Here is an 18,624-nt window from a genome sequence, read left to right as displayed (position 1 = left end):
AACAGAACAAATGCAGATTAAGTAGATCATGCAGAACAAATGCAGATCATGCAGAGCAAATGTAGATCAAGCAGAACAAATGCAGATTAACTGGTTAAGCTACTTTATCGAATTAATGTATTTAACCAAATGTTAAAAATAATTTTGTAAATTAAATATCTAAAACAAAAATATAAATTCTTATTGATTATTTTTTATTAATTTAATAAATACAAAGAAAGTTTAAATATTATATAAAAGGTAAACACAATTACAACAACAAAAACTGTAAACAAAAAAATAATATCATTCTAATAAATATATTGAAACTTAAAAGCTATATAAAATTCATTAAAATGACAAAGAGTATTCCTTTTCCCTTTAATTATTTTTATTGTCCAAATTAAAATCCAATTAAGATCCAAAGACGTTAATTAGGTCTGGACATAAAATCCTTAACCTGAATTTCGACCGAACCCGAACGAATTTAAAAGGATTCAAAAATATTAAAATGTAACAATTTATAAACAAATATTGATTATTTAAATGATTACTTATTATCAAGAATTAAATCAAAATGAACTATAGTATATATGTTTTTATATTATTGTAAATATGATTTATTACTGAAGTTAAGGAAAATAGATGATACAAAGTACACTTTTTATTAAAATACTTACATGTGTTATAATATATATGTTGTAAACAAATTAAAAAAATTATTGAATACTATTAGTTATAAACTTTAACTTATGTGTAACATAATTTTTCATAATTTATTAAATTAACTAATACAAAACATATTTTGATTTTCTTTTCATTTAAATGGATTGAGTAAGAAAATTCATGCATGTGTTATAATACATTGTATTCAAATATTACAAATATAATTTATATTTAACTATTTTATGAATATTAAATAAAAACAGTAATCGAATAGTAAAAGATAAAAACGCATACATGTGTTATAATATATTTGTCGAGAATTAAGTAACTTTTTACTAAGTATTATTGAATATAAATTTTAACTTATTTTAAGCATATTAAAATTTTAATAATTCATTGAAAAACTAATTAAACGTGTACCTTATTTTTTTTTGAATTATTTTTAATAAATGTAGATATATGAATCAACTAAAAATATTTTTAAAAAACTAATTAAGCATAAGATAAAATACTGCTTTTATTAAAATATTAAATAACTAAATAAAACATGAAAGTGCATGTATATGTCATAATATATTTCAAAAGAATAGATAAATATTCACTAAGTATTAATGAATATAAAGTCTAACTTATTTTTAATCAAAAATAATAAAATACTATATCATTTATAGATGACAGATTAAAGAAAAAAAAAACTATTGATCCCATTGGTCACCTGCACATCACGAACTCCCTCCTTCCCCTTCTTATCTGCAGTTCAAAAAATCAACATACTATTAATCTGCATGCAGGATTCTAATAGTTTATTAATTAATTTTTGATCTGCATTTTAATGGTGAATGGAGAGTAAATACAGTTTATCCTGCATTAATATTTCCACTGCATTTCTCCTGCTTCTATCCTGCTTGACATTCATAACCATTGTCTTTCTCTCTCTTTAATTGTTTTCAATTTATGATATACGTGTTTAAAAACCTGATGAGCATTCTTAAAAGGACGAATAACCAAATATCTATTAAAGTAAATTGAATTTGTATCTTGAAAAATAAAACGAAAAAGATTATAAAATCGTTTTTGTGTGTAAAATAGACACTCTAATCCCATTCTATAAAAATGGATTTGGATAATATAAAACTGAGTTTTTATATAATTTAAATGAGATTAGTGGTAGGAGAAAACAAAACTTGTTATTGTTGTATGCAACTTAATCAATTGTTTTTTACCAAAAAAAAACTTAATCAATTGTGTCAATTTTCAAGATACATTGGTTAAAAAAAACCAACCACACCATATATCTTGTTCGTTTGGGATTTTTTTAAAAAATGATAAGCCTGAGCAAAGAGTCACAATTATAAGTATCGTCCAAAGCCTTGAATATGTTAGAAGCATACTTTCGAAATGACAAATATAAGACTGAATTACCATGTTTAACAAAAGACAACACAATAGTAAGTAGTTTTATTTATTACATTCAACCAGTTAAAACATTTGAAAATCGCAACACCCTTCTTGCTTCTTCATCTTCAGATGTGTTCCTTCACTACTTTAGAATGAAACCCAAGTCAGTAAATACAAAATCATGCTATATGTACATTAGATGGAACTCAAAAAGGAAAAGAAATGTCAACTTGCCTTGGATTGACTGTTAGATCTGTAATAGTCTAATTTGTAAGAATAAATCAACATTGTTTCCTTATAATGGGTTTCTCGCATAGATTACACACCCTAAACTAATGAACAAAAACATTTATTGTTTTAAGGATTCATGTCAATGCCTTTTGATGACATACATCAAGCATCAAATTGATCAACAGAAGCTTTCGTTTTCATGATAAATTGCAGCTAGTATTTACTATTATATGCTAGTTAAGAAGATAATTGAAATTGAAAGAATCTAGTAGAAGGTGTTTTGATAATCAATAGATTTGAGAGAGAAACCTAATCCCGTTTTTATTTTTTTTGGTCAAAGAAAAACCTAATCCCTTACTTTCGTCAATTATCAAGGGAAGAAACAAAAATACTAATAAATGAATGGAACATCGTCGTTTTAGACAGTTTGCTGGTAATTTAAAAGCTTTATCCAATACTATATTCAATTTTCTTTGGTCCGACAATAACCAAATTTTATGTTCTAATTACCTAGTATTTTAAAGCTTTTGATTTTCTTATCGATTACATATTGACCGATCTATGTTATTTTATATACATAATCTTATTATATAATATATACTTTGTCTCTCACCTTCTGATGACACATCATCAATTCGAGTGCTGAGAAGCCACACATCAGTAAACTAATATTGTGAGCTATGACTAACGTCTCAGTCCTCCTCTTCGATTTGAAGACAGGCCGCTCCTCCTCCACCGTTCAAGTCCGGTTGCTCCGTTTCTTGAAGGCCATGAATGTCTGCCGGGGTGGAGAACTTATGGGAGTGGATATGCTCCTACTCGATTCTCAGGCAAATTATTTAACTCCGCCTTCTGTTAATAAATAGAGTTTTTTCACCGGTTAAATTCTTTAGACATTTCCGCCGTCCTGAATCCATATTACTAAAAAAAAAATTTTTTGCTAAACATTCTTCACTGAGACATTTTGCACATTGATGAGTGTTGTGTCTATTTCACATATGTTCAGGCGACCATGATGCCTGCTACCATGAATTTCAACCGGCTTGCAACTCACATGCCTAATCTGAAATCGAGTTCGGTTTATTCTCTAACCGTTTTTGATGTTACTCAATGTAACCAAAATTATCGGTTATCGGACTCTGTCCTGATAATCCATTTTAGCGACTCAAACTCTTTCAATGAGGTCAAACCGGCCGTTCTGATATCTCTTGAATTTTTTTGGCTCCGCCATAATCGCAGTGATATGCTTGGTCTTGCCAACACAAATACTTAGCTTCCAGGTAATGTTTCTCTTATCGGTTCTTCTGACTACCGGATTAGATATATAATTATCTTCTCTCCACAGACCTTATTTGTGAGATAACTGTTGTGATGAGTACTGTTACTGACCCTTTTCAGGATAAGAATCGTGTTATGGCAACGATTAACATGGAAAAGTAAGTTATTTGAACTATATTTTTTGGTCGATTGTTTAAATCTAATAACTACAGTTTTCTCACCAATATTCTATCTTTGCATGTTATCAGTGACATGTATGTGACCATGAGTTTTTTCGACTCTCAGGCTGTTAAGATGCACAATCAACAAGAAAAAATGCGAGGTGATCCAAGGGTTGTGGTTGCAACCAGTGTCAACCCCAAGATGGTGGGAGGTAAGCAACCAAACTGAAACTACATGGCCAGCCGTTAAATGATTGTTAGAGCATTTACTCCCTATTCATCCTACAGGTCATCTGTTTTTGAATGCCACCTCCGGCACACACATATACTTTGACAAGGAAACAGCTGTAGGGGAGAGTTTTTTCTACATGTAATTTCTTGAGAATTATTGGCTTTATACATTCCCTAATTCTGTGAGATTCCAAATGTATATCGATAAGTCTAACAACTTTATATTCAATTATGCAGGTTGGTTGCACAAGACACTGGGCTTACACCAGCATCTCCACGGCTAAGGGGATATGCTAAGGTGGAATCCCTGAGCATAGCTGAGCTCAATAATTTTGTCACAACTGCTCCCTCGCAGGTACGTCAACCAGATTTGTAATGCTTAAATGCTAAATATATAAGTTTCTGTGTGTCATTATGTTTTTCGAACAATGTAGGAAATTGATTTTGTCTGTACCGGAAGAGTGACTGGAATAAAGGTGGAGAAGGGATGGTACCATGTTTCCTGCTCAAACTGTGACAAGAAACTTTAGCACACTGTCTCATCTTTCACATGTCTGCCTTGCAACAATACTAATGCAGTTGGTGTTCTCCGGTATGTACTATTACCGGCAGCTTATTCAGTAACATTGAACTTCTGACCTAACACAAAATCACCTTTGGGATTTGATACATGTTCTCTGTCTTCTAGATACCGTGTGGAGATGCCCGTTGCAGATGAAACTGGTGAAGCTTTGTTTGTCTGTTTCGATGGGGTATTGACAAAACTACACAACATGAGAGCCTTATACCATTTAAACAAATGATACATGCTAATACGACTCCAATCTCATTATAATTCAAGTTTTCTTACTCAACTCGTTATAGTTATATTTAAAACTGTTTTGACTAACAAATCGTTAGTCAACCGTTAAATTGAGATGAGTCATCTTTTATACATAAAAATATTTGCTTTCCATTAATACTCACTATACCGCACTAGCTCAGTTGATAAATAACTAATTTTACTTTGTTACAATACTTTCTTTGCATTAAATAAAATCTTTAACCCTTCTTCTTCCCCATTATCTTTGACGTACACGAACATGAGCTTTTCACCGCACTCAACAAGTTTTGCCGACAAAGGTGATTTTGGCGAGACAATGAGTTTTGGAAGGACTGAAGCACTTTCTACTTCAGTCATTTGTTTGCCGCCACTACCTACGGTGAGGAGATTGACTGGAACCGCATTGTGATCCGGAGGATTAATCGATATATTAGGAGGTAAGGGAGATGGTGAGGAGTGAGGAGGAGTTAAATGTGATGCTGAACAAGAGAGGAGGCAATGGGCGATTCTCAGAAAATGTACGGAAGATGCTGGATGCGGAGATAGGTGAGAGAAGACGATGTTGGGAGAAGAGATGAGAGTGAGGGCTATGCTGAGAGGAGAGAGGAGAGAGAGAGAGGGTAATTTTAGGAGGAGAGAGGGCAATACTGAGAGGAGAAAAAGTGGACGATGTTGTATCACTCTTGGCTCTATCTCTTCTCTTCTCTTCTGTTCTCCTTTGATGGTTTCATATATTCTTACTCAGTTTCCCAAAGCTGTTTCGATTTGTTTAACAAAAAATATGCATAAATACATCAAGCTTGAAGCTTCCATTACAAGCTTAAAATAGTCAATTATCTTAATCAACAGATGGGTCAATCTGTCTCCATCAAGCTTATTGAAACCATTTTGATCCTAAATCTTATTGTTGGCAAAAATAATCTATTTCAATTCTTTTACTAATCTTTCACAAATTTTGTTGGCCTCCAATGGAAATTTTGAATATTATAGTAAGAATTAGGTTTCAAAAGAGAGAAGAAAAATAAAAACAATTTAGTAGCCTTGTTGAGCAAAATAACTTTCTTCTTGCAAGGATCATAAGATAACCTATTTTTTTAACTTTTGACATTTCGTTTGTTACACCGGGCTCCAACTTTAGCTGTTAAATTATAATTTTAATTCCTGAAACATCCTCAGTGTCCAATAAACTTATACTATTTGCCATAGCATCTTAAACCTTTACAGTTTACAAAGTACACAATAAATTTAATAGTTATATTACCTTAAATTTTGATTCGCATAGAAAGTTAGAGAGACTAAATGGTTTAGATGCTTGGAAATCATATATGCTATTTCTTTTCTACAAATTTTTTAAATTTTTATTTGTAAACAGAAGTGTGAAGTGCTATATTTTAATTTTAACTAAACAAAATTAACATAGCGCATTGTGTTTTTATAGCTAACATATAACAAATTAAATCAAACTCTTTACTAATGTGTTAGCTAAAATGTTAAAATCTCACTATTTTGAATCATAAGTGGAGATAATCCTAATCATTTTTTGTACATGTTAATGAGTCTTGTAAATCATATAATATATACCTCGTCATTAAGTTAGAATAACATTTATTCAATGCTCATACACTAATTTGATTAACACAAACAAGATATTTATTATATAAAAAGAGAGATAGTGAATACAATTATTTTTATCTCCTTTGTAAAAAAATGGAAAGTATTAAGAAAATTATCCAGACTTAAACTGGTTTTAAAATTAGATGAAAATATATAAATAAATATGATGGTTTTAGATTTACACTATTTACAAAAAAAATCATATTCAGACATGTTTTAAGATATAATGAATTGAAAAAAAAATTCAACAACCAAGCAACATCGATTTAGATTTTTGGCATAAAATCTGTTATTATCCAAATCAAATTTAAATTAAAAATCAGGATAAATCATTTTTTATTAGTTACAAATTCACAAAATTAGTTAAAAGATAAACAAATTTATACTTAAATAATATGGCAGTTACAGTTTTGGTTTTTCGGAATATCTATAATTATCCATATTATCTTTAGGTAACGATTTTATATCCCTATAAAAGCTTTGTTTCCTTTCATATTTCTTCATTCAAGAACTATTATTCTAAGTAAACATGGTTTCTCTAAGATTTCTTTTATGTTTTCTTTTCGTAAGTAGTGCCTATGCCACAATCGTTTCTCATGATGGCCGAGCCATTACCATTGATGGTCACCGCAGGGTTCTCCTTTCCGGTTCGATCCATTATCCTAGAAGCACTCCTGAGGTATTTAATCAACCTTACATCAAACAGTATATTTGGTCTTAGTCTTTTATGTTTGCGACTAACTATACTCATTTTTTTAATATGTTTAGATGTGGCCGGATCTTATCAAAAAAGGTAAAGAAGGAGGTCTTGATGCGATCGAAACATATGTCTTCTGGAATGCGCATGAGCCTACTCGCCGTCAATATGATTTTTCTGGAAAATTAGATCTTATTCGATTCCTGAAAACAATTCAAGATGAAGGATTGTATGGTGTTCTTCGCATAGGACCATATGCATGTGCTGAGTGGAATTACGGGTAATATACTAAAATGGATTTAGCTAATCTCTTTACGTGCCATATATACCAGTTTAATACATTTTCATAATAAGTTAGCTTCTTGTATGCTGATAGTACGGTTTTCCATATAATATTTTGGTCGATAAATGGTCCAATGGATTAATATTCGTAATCAGTATACCAAAACTTATGTATCATTAATGTCACTACTAGTCTTTTAATTATAGTATATATTTTTAATAAATTATCATAATCAGTACTTAGCTTCTTGTATAATGATATTACTGTTCTCATGTAATATTTTTGACCTGCAATTTTTTTTAATTATGTTAAACAGAGGATTCCCAGTGTGGCTGCACAACATGCCTGGAATGGTGTTCAGAACTACAAATAAATCATTTATGGTAGTCTTACCTGATGATCAATATTTTTTTTTTTTTATCATATGTGTAGTGTTACTGTTTAATTAAATTTTATGTGAATGATTTATGTATAGGATGAGATGCAAAACTTCACAACTATGATAGTAGACATGGTCAAGAAAGAAAAATTATTTGCATCACAAGGAGGCCCAATTATTCTTGCTCAGGTAATCAATTTAATTTTTTAATACATAATGTGATGTTTCGTAATGTTATATACAATTCTGAACAATATTTATCTTTTTTTTTACTAATATTGCAGATAGAAAATGAGTATGGAAATGTAATGGGACCCTATGGAGACTCGGGGAAAGCATACATTAAGTGGTGTGCAAATATGGCTCAGTCTCTTGATGTTGGTGTTCCATGGATAATGTGTCAACAAAATGATGCTCCTCAGCCTATGGTAATAAGTTCAGTCTTGTATAATGAATATTTATTGAATATATTCAAAGGTTAACTATTTTTAAATCGTTTTTGTTTTTATAGTTGAATACATGTAATGGATTTTATTGTGACAATTTTGTACCAAACAATCCCAACACTCCTAAGATGTGGACTGAAAATTGGACCGGATGGTTAGTTTTGTTTTCAGTATGATTATATTTTCAATTATTTTGTAAATATTTTATCATAATATATTTATTTTGTTTTTTATTTGAATAGGTTTAAGCAATGGGGTGGTAAAAATCCCCATAGAACAACCGAAGATGTTGCATTCTCTGTTGCAAGATTCTTCCAAAGAGGAGGAACTTTTAATAATTATTATATGGTAAAATATAATAATAAAGAAATATTTATTAAAATAAGCTCACAGAAAATCAACATTAACTAGAAAGAGTAATTGAAATGTTTTTATTTTTGTAGTACCATGGAGGCACCAACTTTGACAGAACCGCAGGTGGTCCATACATCACAACTTCATATGATTATGATGCTCCCCTTGACGAATATGGTAAATTTAAAGTATATTCATATTTAAAAATATTTTAGAAGTTTCTAATTTTACTAACATGGAAAAACCTATTAGGTAATTTGAATCAACCAAAATACGGACATTTAAAACAACTTCATGATGTTCTTCACTCTATGGAGAGAACTCTCACATACGGAAACATCTCAACCATTGACTTTGGAAACTCTGCATCGGTAATATTCTTGTTATTTTTTTATCAGTATTATATATGTTATTCTTGAACTGATTACTTATCATAAAAATATTACATAGGCAACAATTTATAAAACCGAAGAAGGATCAAGCTGCTTTTTTGGAAATGGAAATGAAAATTCAGATGCAAAAATTAGTTTCCAAGGAGAATCTTATGTTATCCCGGCTTGGTCTGTTACCATTTTACCAGATTGCAAAAATGAGGCTTATAACACCGCCAAGGTTTTTTATTTTACATTTTATTTTGTGGATGTTAGATTTTCATACTAATAACCATTATTTATTCAAAATTGTAACCAAAAATCATTCTATTGTTGGTTTTCTATTTTCAGATTACCACTCAGACTTCAATGATGGTTAAGAAACCAAATGAAGCTGAGGATACCCCTTCAACTCTGAAATGGTCATGGAGACCAGAGAACGTGGACAACTTCATTTTGAAAGGAAAAGGAGAATCTACACAGACACAACTATTTGATCAGAAAGTAGTAACCAATGACCAAAGTGATTATCTATGGTACATGACTACCGTTAAATTTAAAAAACGAGATCTATTTTTGGGTAAAAGCATGTCTCTTCGCGTCAACAGTACTGCTCATGTCCTTCACGCTTTTGTCAATGGAAAACATATTGGTAAATAACTCATATATATGTTTTACAAATCTCAATAACACCAACTTACCAAAAAAGTCTTTGATTTATATTTTAGGTAATCAACACGCTGAGGATGGAAAATTTAACTATGTATTTGAGAAAGATGTGAAGTTTAAGTCTGGTCGTAATGTCATTGCTCTTCTTAGCATAACTGTGGGACTTGCCGTAAGTTCTTAGATGTTATTTTATCTTGCATTTTAAAAAAAGTTAAAACTCTTTTTTAATTTTAACTGAAAAGTAAAAAATTGTCTATTTGTTTTTATAGAACTATGGTATTTTCTTTGAAAGTAAGCCAGCTGGAATCACTGGACCCATTTTTATTACTGGAAGAAATGGTGATGAAACTATAGTTAAAGACTTGTCTGCTCATAAATGGAGCTATAAAACCGGTTTAAATGGGTTTGAGAACCAACTCTTTAGAACGGAATCAATGTCTAAATGGTCGGTTGAAAGTGTACCGTTTAACCGAACCATGACTTGGTATAAGGTAAAGAGATATTATTCTCTATAAGATAACAAACCAAAAACTTGTTAATTTAATATCAAATCACATCATTCCATTTTGTTTTTCAGGCAACATTCAAGGCTCCCTTGGGAAATGATCCAGTTGTTGTCGATCTTATGGGACTTGGAAAAGGTACAGCTTGGGTCAATGGAAACAACATTGGGCGTTATTGGCCGGCATTCATTTCAAGCGAAAATGGTTGTGATGCAAAATGTAATTATAGAGGGGCTTATCATGCTGAAAAATGTCTGACCAATTGTGGAGAACCCACACAAAGATGGTAGATTTTCCACATCTTATTAGGTTCTAGAATCAAATATTTTAATATTAAACTTGGGAAATCTTTACCAGGATTTTTGCTTTGTCTTTTTTTGAACAGGTACCATGTGCCTCGCTCTTTCTTGAATGCAGAAGGAGATAACACACTAGTTTTGTTTGAGGAGATGGGAGGAAACCCATCGCTTGTCAGTTTCCAAACTACTAGAGTGGGAAGTGTGTGTGCTAACGTCTATGAGAATAAAATTATTGAGCTTTCATGCGATAGAAAACCCATTTCTGCCATCAAATTTGCATCATTTGGTAACCCACATGGCAATTGTGGATCTTTTGAAAAAGGAACTTGTGAATCAAGTAACAACACGGTTGATATTCTCACACAAGAATGTGTTGGAAAAGAGAAGTGTTCCATTGATGTCTCTACAAAAAAGTTTGGAGCACCAGATTGCAGTGGTGCTGCTAGAAAGCTCGCTGTCGAAGTTATCTGCTAAATGTTTTTCTAGATTTATGGTGTTTTCTTTATCATATTTTTAAATTATGCTATATTTTTTTACAAAGATATAAGTATTTTTTATCTTTATTTGTGGTTGTTTTATTCAATAAAAAAAAATACATTCTTATGTACATTTTACATAGTCATTTTCTTTTCCCAAAACAATCAACTTCATTTCTTCTTCACTATCCTCACTCTTTCTGAAAAACTGTTAATATTTATTGTTTTCTATTTAATATATAACACTGATTAAATTGCACTAGCTTAATTGGTAAATTATTAATTTTAGTGTTTTAAGATACATGAGTTCAAATTTTACTGTGACTTTTTTTATTAACTAAAATCTTGAGCTTACAACTAATCACATAAAATGATAGAGAAAAGAAATATCAAATTTGAAAGCATAACAGTGTGTTTTAATTTAAAGAAATAATATATAAATACATGAAGAATAGAGACTATATATCTTAAATAGTATATTACATTTTTATAATTTTTCATTATGCGTAAGATGTGAATCTTATATTAGTAGTCTAACTAAATTAATTAATTATATAAACCAAATAAGCTACATTGGAAATAGACAACTTTAACATATTTTAAATATATAAATATTTTATTTATGTATCAAAATTTTATATCAACTTCTAAATTTCTGTATATGTCTTTATTCTGAATAATCATAATACACAGTTTATTGTATTTTTTATTTCGTGTTATTAATTTCAACATTTTTAGTATACACCATTTTATCTGCAAGTTTCAAAAGGTATCATGAAAATCAATTTGAACATTTTACATACAAGAAAAAGGTTTGCTTACATCATTTATTTTGTATATTTGTATTAGTTATAAGCGATGTGAAATAATTTGTATCATTTAAATAAATGATTCTAATGATCGATGAAACATCCTGAATATTTGCATTAGTTAATAAGTGATGTCAATATATATTTGTGATAAAGTGATGTTAACTTTGCATCAATTTTGCTAATGATGTTATCATTAGTATCATTTATGATAATTGATTTAATATATTATTATCACTTGTTATGCTTGATGTTAAATTGATATCAATTTCACAAATGATTCTAATATATGTGTCATTTTTATAAATGATGATAATTTTATTATATTTATGATAATATTATTCTATTTACATAAATAAATATGACGACAAAAGAATTCTCATTATTTTTTTAATATTTCTTAGATTATAATTTTTTTATTTAAAATAAGTAAAATACAAAAAAAGATAAATAAGAAGAAATTATTTATTTATTATTTAAATTTAAATTGTATCATTCTTTGATACTGAAAAAAGAACCAAATAAGGAATTTAAGCAGAGAGAAATATATGAACATAATGTTTAACATTAGCTTCGTTAATTAGTATAGCATATAAATAATTTAAACTTAAATTATATCGGATAAATGACATATTTCCACACCAGAAATATTATATAGCAACAATTGCACACAATCTTCCAAATTCATCTTAATTCAACATATTAAAAGTATTAAAATATATTTCTTCCCAATCCAAAAGATCGAAACCCGCATCTCCATAATATATTAAGTATGAACTAAAATTCTCATAGTCCGAGTTAGATCGGTTTACTACTCAAAAATTTGAAACATAACCAATGGCTAACCTAATTGAATTGATACAATCTGATTTTTTAAAATTTACCAAAGTTTGATTCAGAAGTTGGGTCAGATTTGTATGTGGATCTCATGTTGGTTCGGATTTAAAACTTAGTGCTAAACATATTAATTTAGTATCGGTTTACGTTCAAACCAATAAAACCAAATCAAACTTTCATTTATGGGAATACGAATTTCAATTTTGGGATTGGAGAGAAATAGGTTGAAACGGGTATTTGTGGTCTGGAAATACGTCGTTGATCCAATTGTATCCATCACGACGTATCACGCTCTTATCACACCCGAACTATATGAACATAACTTAAAAAAAAAAAACTACATGAACATAACGTTTAAACTTCCGAGACATTAGTCATACTGTCATAGGTTTAGGAAAAAGGAAAAATAGCCGAGACCTCTTAAAAGAACAAAGGATATCACAAATCAAACTGTAATGGTAGTAAAATTAATGAGGTAAATTGAATAGAAACTCAAACAATAGGGGTCTTTCTGCAAAGTTTTATTTTTATTTTCCCCTTTCGTTGGCTCTGGAACAACAACAATCGCAAAAAGAGATCTCTCTACATCGCTGGTAAAATTAGAATCATCTCTCCACGACGGATCACGCTCTAATCTCACCTGAATCTACGCCGGTATCATCTCTCGCGCATTTCACCTCTTCTGATTCTCCACCATCTTCCGTTTTTTTGTGTAAATCTGAAAGTTTCGATCATGAATTCGAACTACGGGAAGAGATCATCGGGATCCTCGATCAACGCCTTCGATTTCGATCTCGGCCTCGGATCTAACCAAGGCAAGCCTCTGAATGGCCAGAAGAGCCAAGCACCTTCTTATTCGCAGCAGCCGAGACCTGCGTTTCAGCCTGGGAAGCCTTCGTGGACGCATCAGCCCGCGCCGAAGCAGACGACGATCAGATCTGAGATCGGAGGCCCGACTTCGATGGTGGGAGATATTCACGGGAAGACGTGGAACAGCAGCTCCTCGTCTTCCGGATCGGGTTCGGGTATTGGGATTGTTAACAAGGATCCGAGCTTGTTCGGAGATCTGGTGGGATCGGTTATTGGGAAACCCAGCGGAAACGTGCCGTTGAAGAAAGCTCCTCCTAAGAGCTCTTATTCCATGGGGAATCTGGCTGATGCGTTGCCAAAAAGTGGTGGTAACTCGATGAACAGTGGTGGTGGTGGTGGTGGTTGGGGTTATAGCGGTAATCCAGGTGGCGTTTCTGGTGTTAATGCTAGTAACAGTATCAAGACTCCAAATCTTGGAGGTCCTTCGATGAAAAGTATGTCTGGGGGCAATCTGAGTAGCTCTGGGCTTCCTTCCAATAGTGATCCGTTTGGTAACTTGGTTGGTTTCGGATCGAAATCATCAGGGAGTATCAACTCTGAGAAGGCTAAGAATGATGCAAAGAGTGATGCTGCTTTTGGGACATTCCAATCTGGTGGGTTTGCGGGAACAACCACTCATAACGATGACTTTGGGGGTTTCCAGGACGCCGCCAAGTCGAGCACATTCTCATCAGGAGGGTTTGATGCTTACAACGTTGGTTTTGGTGTGCAGTCAAGTGTTAAAGATGATCCATTAGGAATGTTTTCTACCTCCACCAATACCTCAGCGGCTGCAGCGCCGCAGAGTGAAGACTGGGGGTTTGAAAGTTTTGACGGTGGGGCTGATTCTGGCGGCGGTTCAACCACTGAGCTTGATGGGTTGCCACCTCCTCCACCGGGTGTGTCTGCTGCGTCAGCTAAGAGCAAGGGGATTGATAACCAGAGGCAAGGTCAGTATGCTGATGCCATCAAGTGGCTCTCTTGGGCTGTGATTCTTTTGGAGAGAGCTGGCGATGACGCTGGTTCTGCGGAGGTGCTTTCGACTAGGGCTTCGTGTTACAAAGAAGTCGGAGAGTATAAGAAGGCTGTATCGGATTGCACAAAGGTATGTGTTTATTGGTTGATTATTGCACATAAAAATAAGACTTGTTTGGCTTTGGACGCTATATAGTTTTGATCCATAGACGAACTCTCTAGCTATGGGTTGTGTATGTATTCGCTTTAGCTATAGCCTATGGGGTTAGGAACCCTTGAATGTTTACTGAACCAGTACTGTTTAGAGTTTTGAGGTATCTGAAACTTGGCAATATGATAATACGGTACATGTGGGAACTAAGATAGATAATAAGATAATAGACTTGTATTGCAATATGATAATACGGTACATTTTGGATCGTTACATTGTGGTAGTTTATGGATTGTTAGTTGCTCTCTAGACGGTTTCGGTTACAACTGAGAACAAAACTAGATATGAACTATGAAACATATGCACTTTTTTGTTGTTTCAAAATGTGATTTTAGGTACTTGACCATGACGAGAAGAATGTGACGATTCTAGTACAACGAGCACTGTTATACGAGAGCATGGAGAAATACAAACTGGGAGCTGACGATCTAAGGATGGTTCTGAAGATCGATCCCGGGAATAGAATCGCTAGAAGCACTGTTCACCGCCTAACCAAAATGGCTGGGTGATTGATCAATTCATTGATCAATCTTTCATATACAGATATTTCCTTAATTGTCTCAAAATATAAACAAAGTTCCCTTCAAATCTTCTTCTGCTGTTTTCCTCTCAATACGTTTCGTCTCTCATCAATGGACCTTGCGTGTGTAGTCTTTCTGAGTTTTTTTTTTTTTGATGGATCAGCTTATGCAGTGTGTGGGTTATGAATGTATTGTCATCAATATGGATTCTATTATACACTACATTTTTTTGAATTTATCACGGAATATTTGACCATGAATGTTTTTATAAAGCAACTTTATAACTTTGACGGTTGTTATTTTCTTACAGAGCTACAGGCAAAAACTTTCCGACAACATTAGTGGGAATTTTTGGTGAATAAAATGCAAGATTACCTGTAATAAGTCATGTCGTAACAAAAAAAACTTACTTTTTAGAAACGCGGCATGATGAACATGAGGCGTTCAACGCATATTACACAGCTTAACCATTGAATATTATTCTTGTTAAAATAATAATTATACGTTAAGGATTATATTTTCATTTTCCAGTTAAAGATTATTTATTCAGAAACTGATAGAAGACCCCCGCCACGTGTAATAACCACTGATTAGCCGACGCTCGTGGACGCAACACTCCAACTTCCAATTAATAGATTAATGACATTGTCAATACGTTTTTTCATCAGAGCGCCTCCCCAAAAGAAGCTTATAGTTTTGTCGTTATTTGGTTTAATTTTGTCCTAATCGGCGTGTATCGGGGAACATATAACTATTGAGTATAATTATAATATAAAATATATTATAGAGAAAAAGACTAGAATAGCACCAAACCAAGTTTTTGTTCTCAAAATAGCACTCAATACTCAAAGTCACAAAAATAGATTTCATTAAAAAAGTAAATATACACTTATATTCCTTAGATTAATTAATCCAAATCTTAGGGTTTAGAGTTAAGGGGTAGAGTTTTGGAATTAAGTTTAAAATTTATAAAAAATAAATACTAAAATAAAAAATAAAAATTTTAAAAACAGTTTCAAAAAGTATTTTTAAATTATAAAAAAAAAATTTGAAAAAAAAATAAAAAAAAATTTCAAAAGAAAAATTTTCAAAAAAGAATTATAAAAATTTCGAATCTGAAAACATATAATCTAAAACTATAAAAAAAAAATTTTTTTTCATTTTTTTATTTTATTTATTTTTATTTATTTTTGTTTGTTTATTTAATTTTAAACCAAGAGTATTAGAGATATTTTACCCTTTAATGAATGTCATTTTTGTGACTTCCTCCTTCTAGTGCTATTTTTGAGACATAAACTTCAAAATGTGCTATTATTGACAATTGCCCTATATTATACATATTATAAAAAAATTCACCCGACTTTATACTATGCAAGCTTTTATTTTTTTCTTATCAACATAATATAAAGCATTTATTTCTCTTATAAATGCGTTACATCCCCACCGCATTCATCTCCCTCTCGAAACTCAGCATCAGAAAAAAAAAAAAAAAAAAAAAAGCAAACAGAGAAAATGTGTGGCGGTGCTATAATTTCCGATTTTGCCCCTAACGTCACCAAGGCTAAGGGTAGGAAACTCACGGCGGAGGAACTCTGGTCAGAGCTCGATGCTTCCGCCGCCGACGATTTCTGGGGTTTCCATTCCACATCCAAGACTCAATCCACCAACCAACAAGGTACTATTAAATTAATCATAATAATAAATGAAATTGGGGAAAAATCAATATTTGGAATATACTTAGTTTTAGTAAATTAGAAAAATTAAAATAATATTTCTAGAAGTTACATGAATATGATGATGATAAAAGATTCTTTAAAAAAATATTATTGAGGGTTGGTGGTGATATTTATTTGTAATTTATGGCTATATCCGGGGTCAAATCTGTAATTTTGGACCTTAAACTTTTGAAGTGACGTTGAAAGAGGAGGCGGCGGAGAAGGAGAAGGAGCCGGTGACGGAGAAACGGAGGAAGAGGAAGAACGTTTACAGAGGGATACGTAAGCGACCGTGGGGAAAATGGGCGTCAGAGATTCGAGATCCAAGAAAAGGCGCCAGAGTCTGGCTCGGGACGTTCAACACGGCGGAGGAAGCCGCCATGGCTTACGACGTTGCGGCGAAGCGGATCCGCGGCGATAAAGCCAAACTCAACTTCCCAGATCTTCTCCACCATCCTCCTCGTAGTCCTGCGACTCCTCTAGCATCGTCTCCAGTGTCAGAAGTTCAGCCTCCGGCGAAGAAGCACTGCGTTGTCTCTCAGAGCGAGTTGACTCAGCCGAGTTTCCCGGTGGAGTGCAGTGGATTCGGGAGCGGGGACGAGTTTCAACTGGACTACGATCTGAAACAGCAGATATCGAGCTTGGAGTCGTTCCTTGAGCTGGATGGTGACACGGTGGAGCAACCGAGTCAGCTCGACGAGTCCGTCTCCGAGGTGGATATGTGGATGATTGATGATGTCATCGCGTCGTATCAGTAAAAAACGTAATATAAGTAGAAATATTAAATAAAGTTTGTAATATAACTGCCGTTACGTTTTAAGGTTTGTAATGTGATGACATGAGCGACTGATGTTATTATATGTTGTCGTTGTTAATGTGTGGCGCCTTCTTGTGACTCATTTGGAGCGTTACATTTACGGTTTGTGGTATTGTTATTTTGTTTTCTTTTATGGAAAATATATCATGCTGTAAATACAAAATATTGTAATCAAATTATAATCAAGTATAGGGTCTAGTTGTTCCTTATCAATTTTAACAAAGAATATTTTTAGTCTTTAATTCTCTACAAAAAAAAGAATGAAAGGGAATGAGAGAGAATTATTATTCCTTGTGAATGGTGATTTTTTTCAGGAACGTTAGGAAATGCATTATTTCTTGCCGTTTTCTGGTCACCATTCATACCCTAATGTTTGTTCATAGGGTTTGTTTTTTTAAGGTGGAATATTTCTAGGTTTTTATTTTTGACATAATATTTCTAAATTACTAAAACAAGAAGTTAATATTTTGAGGGTTTGTTATTTTCAGGTGGAATATTTCTACGGTTTGATTTTTGACATTATATTTCTAAATTACTAAAACAATAAGTTATTATTTTTACTGAAAAATGTTACTCCCACTAAGTGTCGTTTTATCTTTTATAATTTGTTTTGTTAAGTGTCATTTTACATTTTAAAAGTAATTATTAAATATTTTTTTTTCTAATTTTACTCTTATCTTCAGTTCGTTTATTAACAAAACTAAATTAAATAATAAATTAAATAGAGTCAAAACAGATATCTATTTTTTTTTAATTTGTGTCACTTATAATAAAAACGGAGTGAGTAAGTATGATTTTAGACTTACTAGCAAAAGACGAACCAGCTGTCTTTTTGTTTGTTTTCCCGATTCTAATGCATGCGTACCTATATTATGTATGATGATTTTTAAATATATATTTATTTTCATTGCGAATAAGGTAATCTTAATGAAAAACGTCTGATCCGTTCCTACATGGAAAATTTGGGAATTTGAAATATATCTTACTTTTAACAATTTTAAAAGAAACGATCGATAGCAACAACTTATTTGT

At 32.1% G+C, this 18,624-nt stretch overlaps 4 protein-coding genes across 4 annotated transcripts; all 4 read left to right on the top strand.

The window, feature by feature from the left end:
• Positions 1–3,553: 3,553 nt before the first annotated feature.
• LOC125577392 (beta-galactosidase 15-like) lies at positions 3,554–12,804 on the top strand. Its single transcript, XM_048738851.1, has 7 exons — positions 3,554–7,744; positions 7,837–7,929; positions 8,025–8,168; positions 8,252–8,340; positions 8,429–8,534; positions 8,630–8,717; positions 8,793–12,804. Exons 1-7 carry the CDS (start codon positions 7,616–7,618, stop codon positions 8,957–8,959), a joined length of 816 nt encoding a protein of 271 aa, XP_048594808.1. The 5' UTR covers positions 3,554–7,615; the 3' UTR covers positions 8,960–12,804.
• LOC125578377 (beta-galactosidase 15-like) lies at positions 9,284–10,856 on the top strand. The gene is made up of 5 exons (XM_048740925.1): positions 9,284–9,563; positions 9,640–9,749; positions 9,850–10,071; positions 10,158–10,369; positions 10,469–10,856. Exons 1-5 carry the CDS (start codon positions 9,284–9,286, stop codon positions 10,854–10,856), a joined length of 1,212 nt encoding a protein of 403 aa, XP_048596882.1.
• Positions 12,805–13,031: 227 nt separating the features above from the next.
• BNAA01G27580D (uncharacterized transmembrane protein DDB_G0289901) lies at positions 13,032–15,316 on the top strand. The gene is made up of 2 exons (XM_013831307.3): positions 13,032–14,458; positions 14,875–15,316. The coding sequence occupies exons 1-2, from the start codon at positions 13,238–13,240 to the stop codon at positions 15,046–15,048; spliced, it is 1,395 nt and encodes a 464-aa protein (XP_013686761.1). The 5' UTR covers positions 13,032–13,237; the 3' UTR covers positions 15,049–15,316.
• Positions 15,317–16,438: 1,122 nt separating this feature from the next.
• LOC106390763 (ethylene-responsive transcription factor RAP2-3) lies at positions 16,439–17,781 on the top strand. The gene is made up of 2 exons (XM_013831297.3): positions 16,439–16,735; positions 16,971–17,781. The coding sequence occupies exons 1-2, from the start codon at positions 16,573–16,575 to the stop codon at positions 17,531–17,533; spliced, it is 726 nt and encodes a 241-aa protein (XP_013686751.1). The 5' UTR covers positions 16,439–16,572; the 3' UTR covers positions 17,534–17,781.
• The last annotated feature ends 843 nt before the right edge of the window (positions 17,782–18,624 follow it).

This window comes from Brassica napus, chromosome A1 (assembly GCF_020379485.1).
Source record: "Brassica napus cultivar Da-Ae chromosome A1, Da-Ae, whole genome shotgun sequence".
Lineage (NCBI taxonomy): Eukaryota > Viridiplantae > Streptophyta > Magnoliopsida > Brassicales > Brassicaceae > Brassica > Brassica napus.
This window is presented reverse-complemented; position numbering and strand designations above follow the sequence as displayed.

What these genes read in the sequence shown, in the direction of transcription:
- LOC125577392 (XM_048738851.1), top strand. Translation starts at nt 7,616, where the DNA reads ATGATATTACTGTTCTCATGTAATATTTTTGACCTGCAATTTTTTTTA. An exon ending in GCCCAATTATTCTTGCTCAG is followed by an intron (nt 7,930 to 8,024) that starts GTAATCAATTTA and finishes CTAATATTGCAG; the next exon opens with ATAGAAAATGAGTATGGAAA. An exon ending in CTTTTAATAATTATTATATG is followed by an intron (nt 8,535 to 8,629) that starts GTAAAATATAAT and finishes TTATTTTTGTAG; the next exon opens with TACCATGGAGGCACCAACTT.
- LOC125578377 (XM_048740925.1), top strand. Translation starts at nt 9,284, where the DNA reads ATGGTTAAGAAACCAAATGAAGCTGAGGATACCCCTTCAACTCTGAAA. An exon ending in GCATAACTGTGGGACTTGCC is followed by an intron (nt 9,750 to 9,849) that starts GTAAGTTCTTAG and finishes TTGTTTTTATAG; the next exon opens with AACTATGGTATTTTCTTTGA. An exon ending in GGAGAACCCACACAAAGATG is followed by an intron (nt 10,370 to 10,468) that starts GTAGATTTTCCA and finishes TTTTTTGAACAG; the next exon opens with GTACCATGTGCCTCGCTCTT.
- BNAA01G27580D (XM_013831307.3), top strand. Translation starts at nt 13,238, where the DNA reads ATGAATTCGAACTACGGGAAGAGATCATCGGGATCCTCGATCAACGCC. An exon ending in CTGTATCGGATTGCACAAAG is followed by an intron (nt 14,459 to 14,874) that starts GTATGTGTTTAT and finishes ATGTGATTTTAG; the next exon opens with GTACTTGACCATGACGAGAA.
- LOC106390763 (XM_013831297.3), top strand. Translation starts at nt 16,573, where the DNA reads ATGTGTGGCGGTGCTATAATTTCCGATTTTGCCCCTAACGTCACCAAG. An exon ending in TCAATCCACCAACCAACAAG is followed by an intron (nt 16,736 to 16,970) that starts GTACTATTAAAT and finishes AAACTTTTGAAG; the next exon opens with TGACGTTGAAAGAGGAGGCG.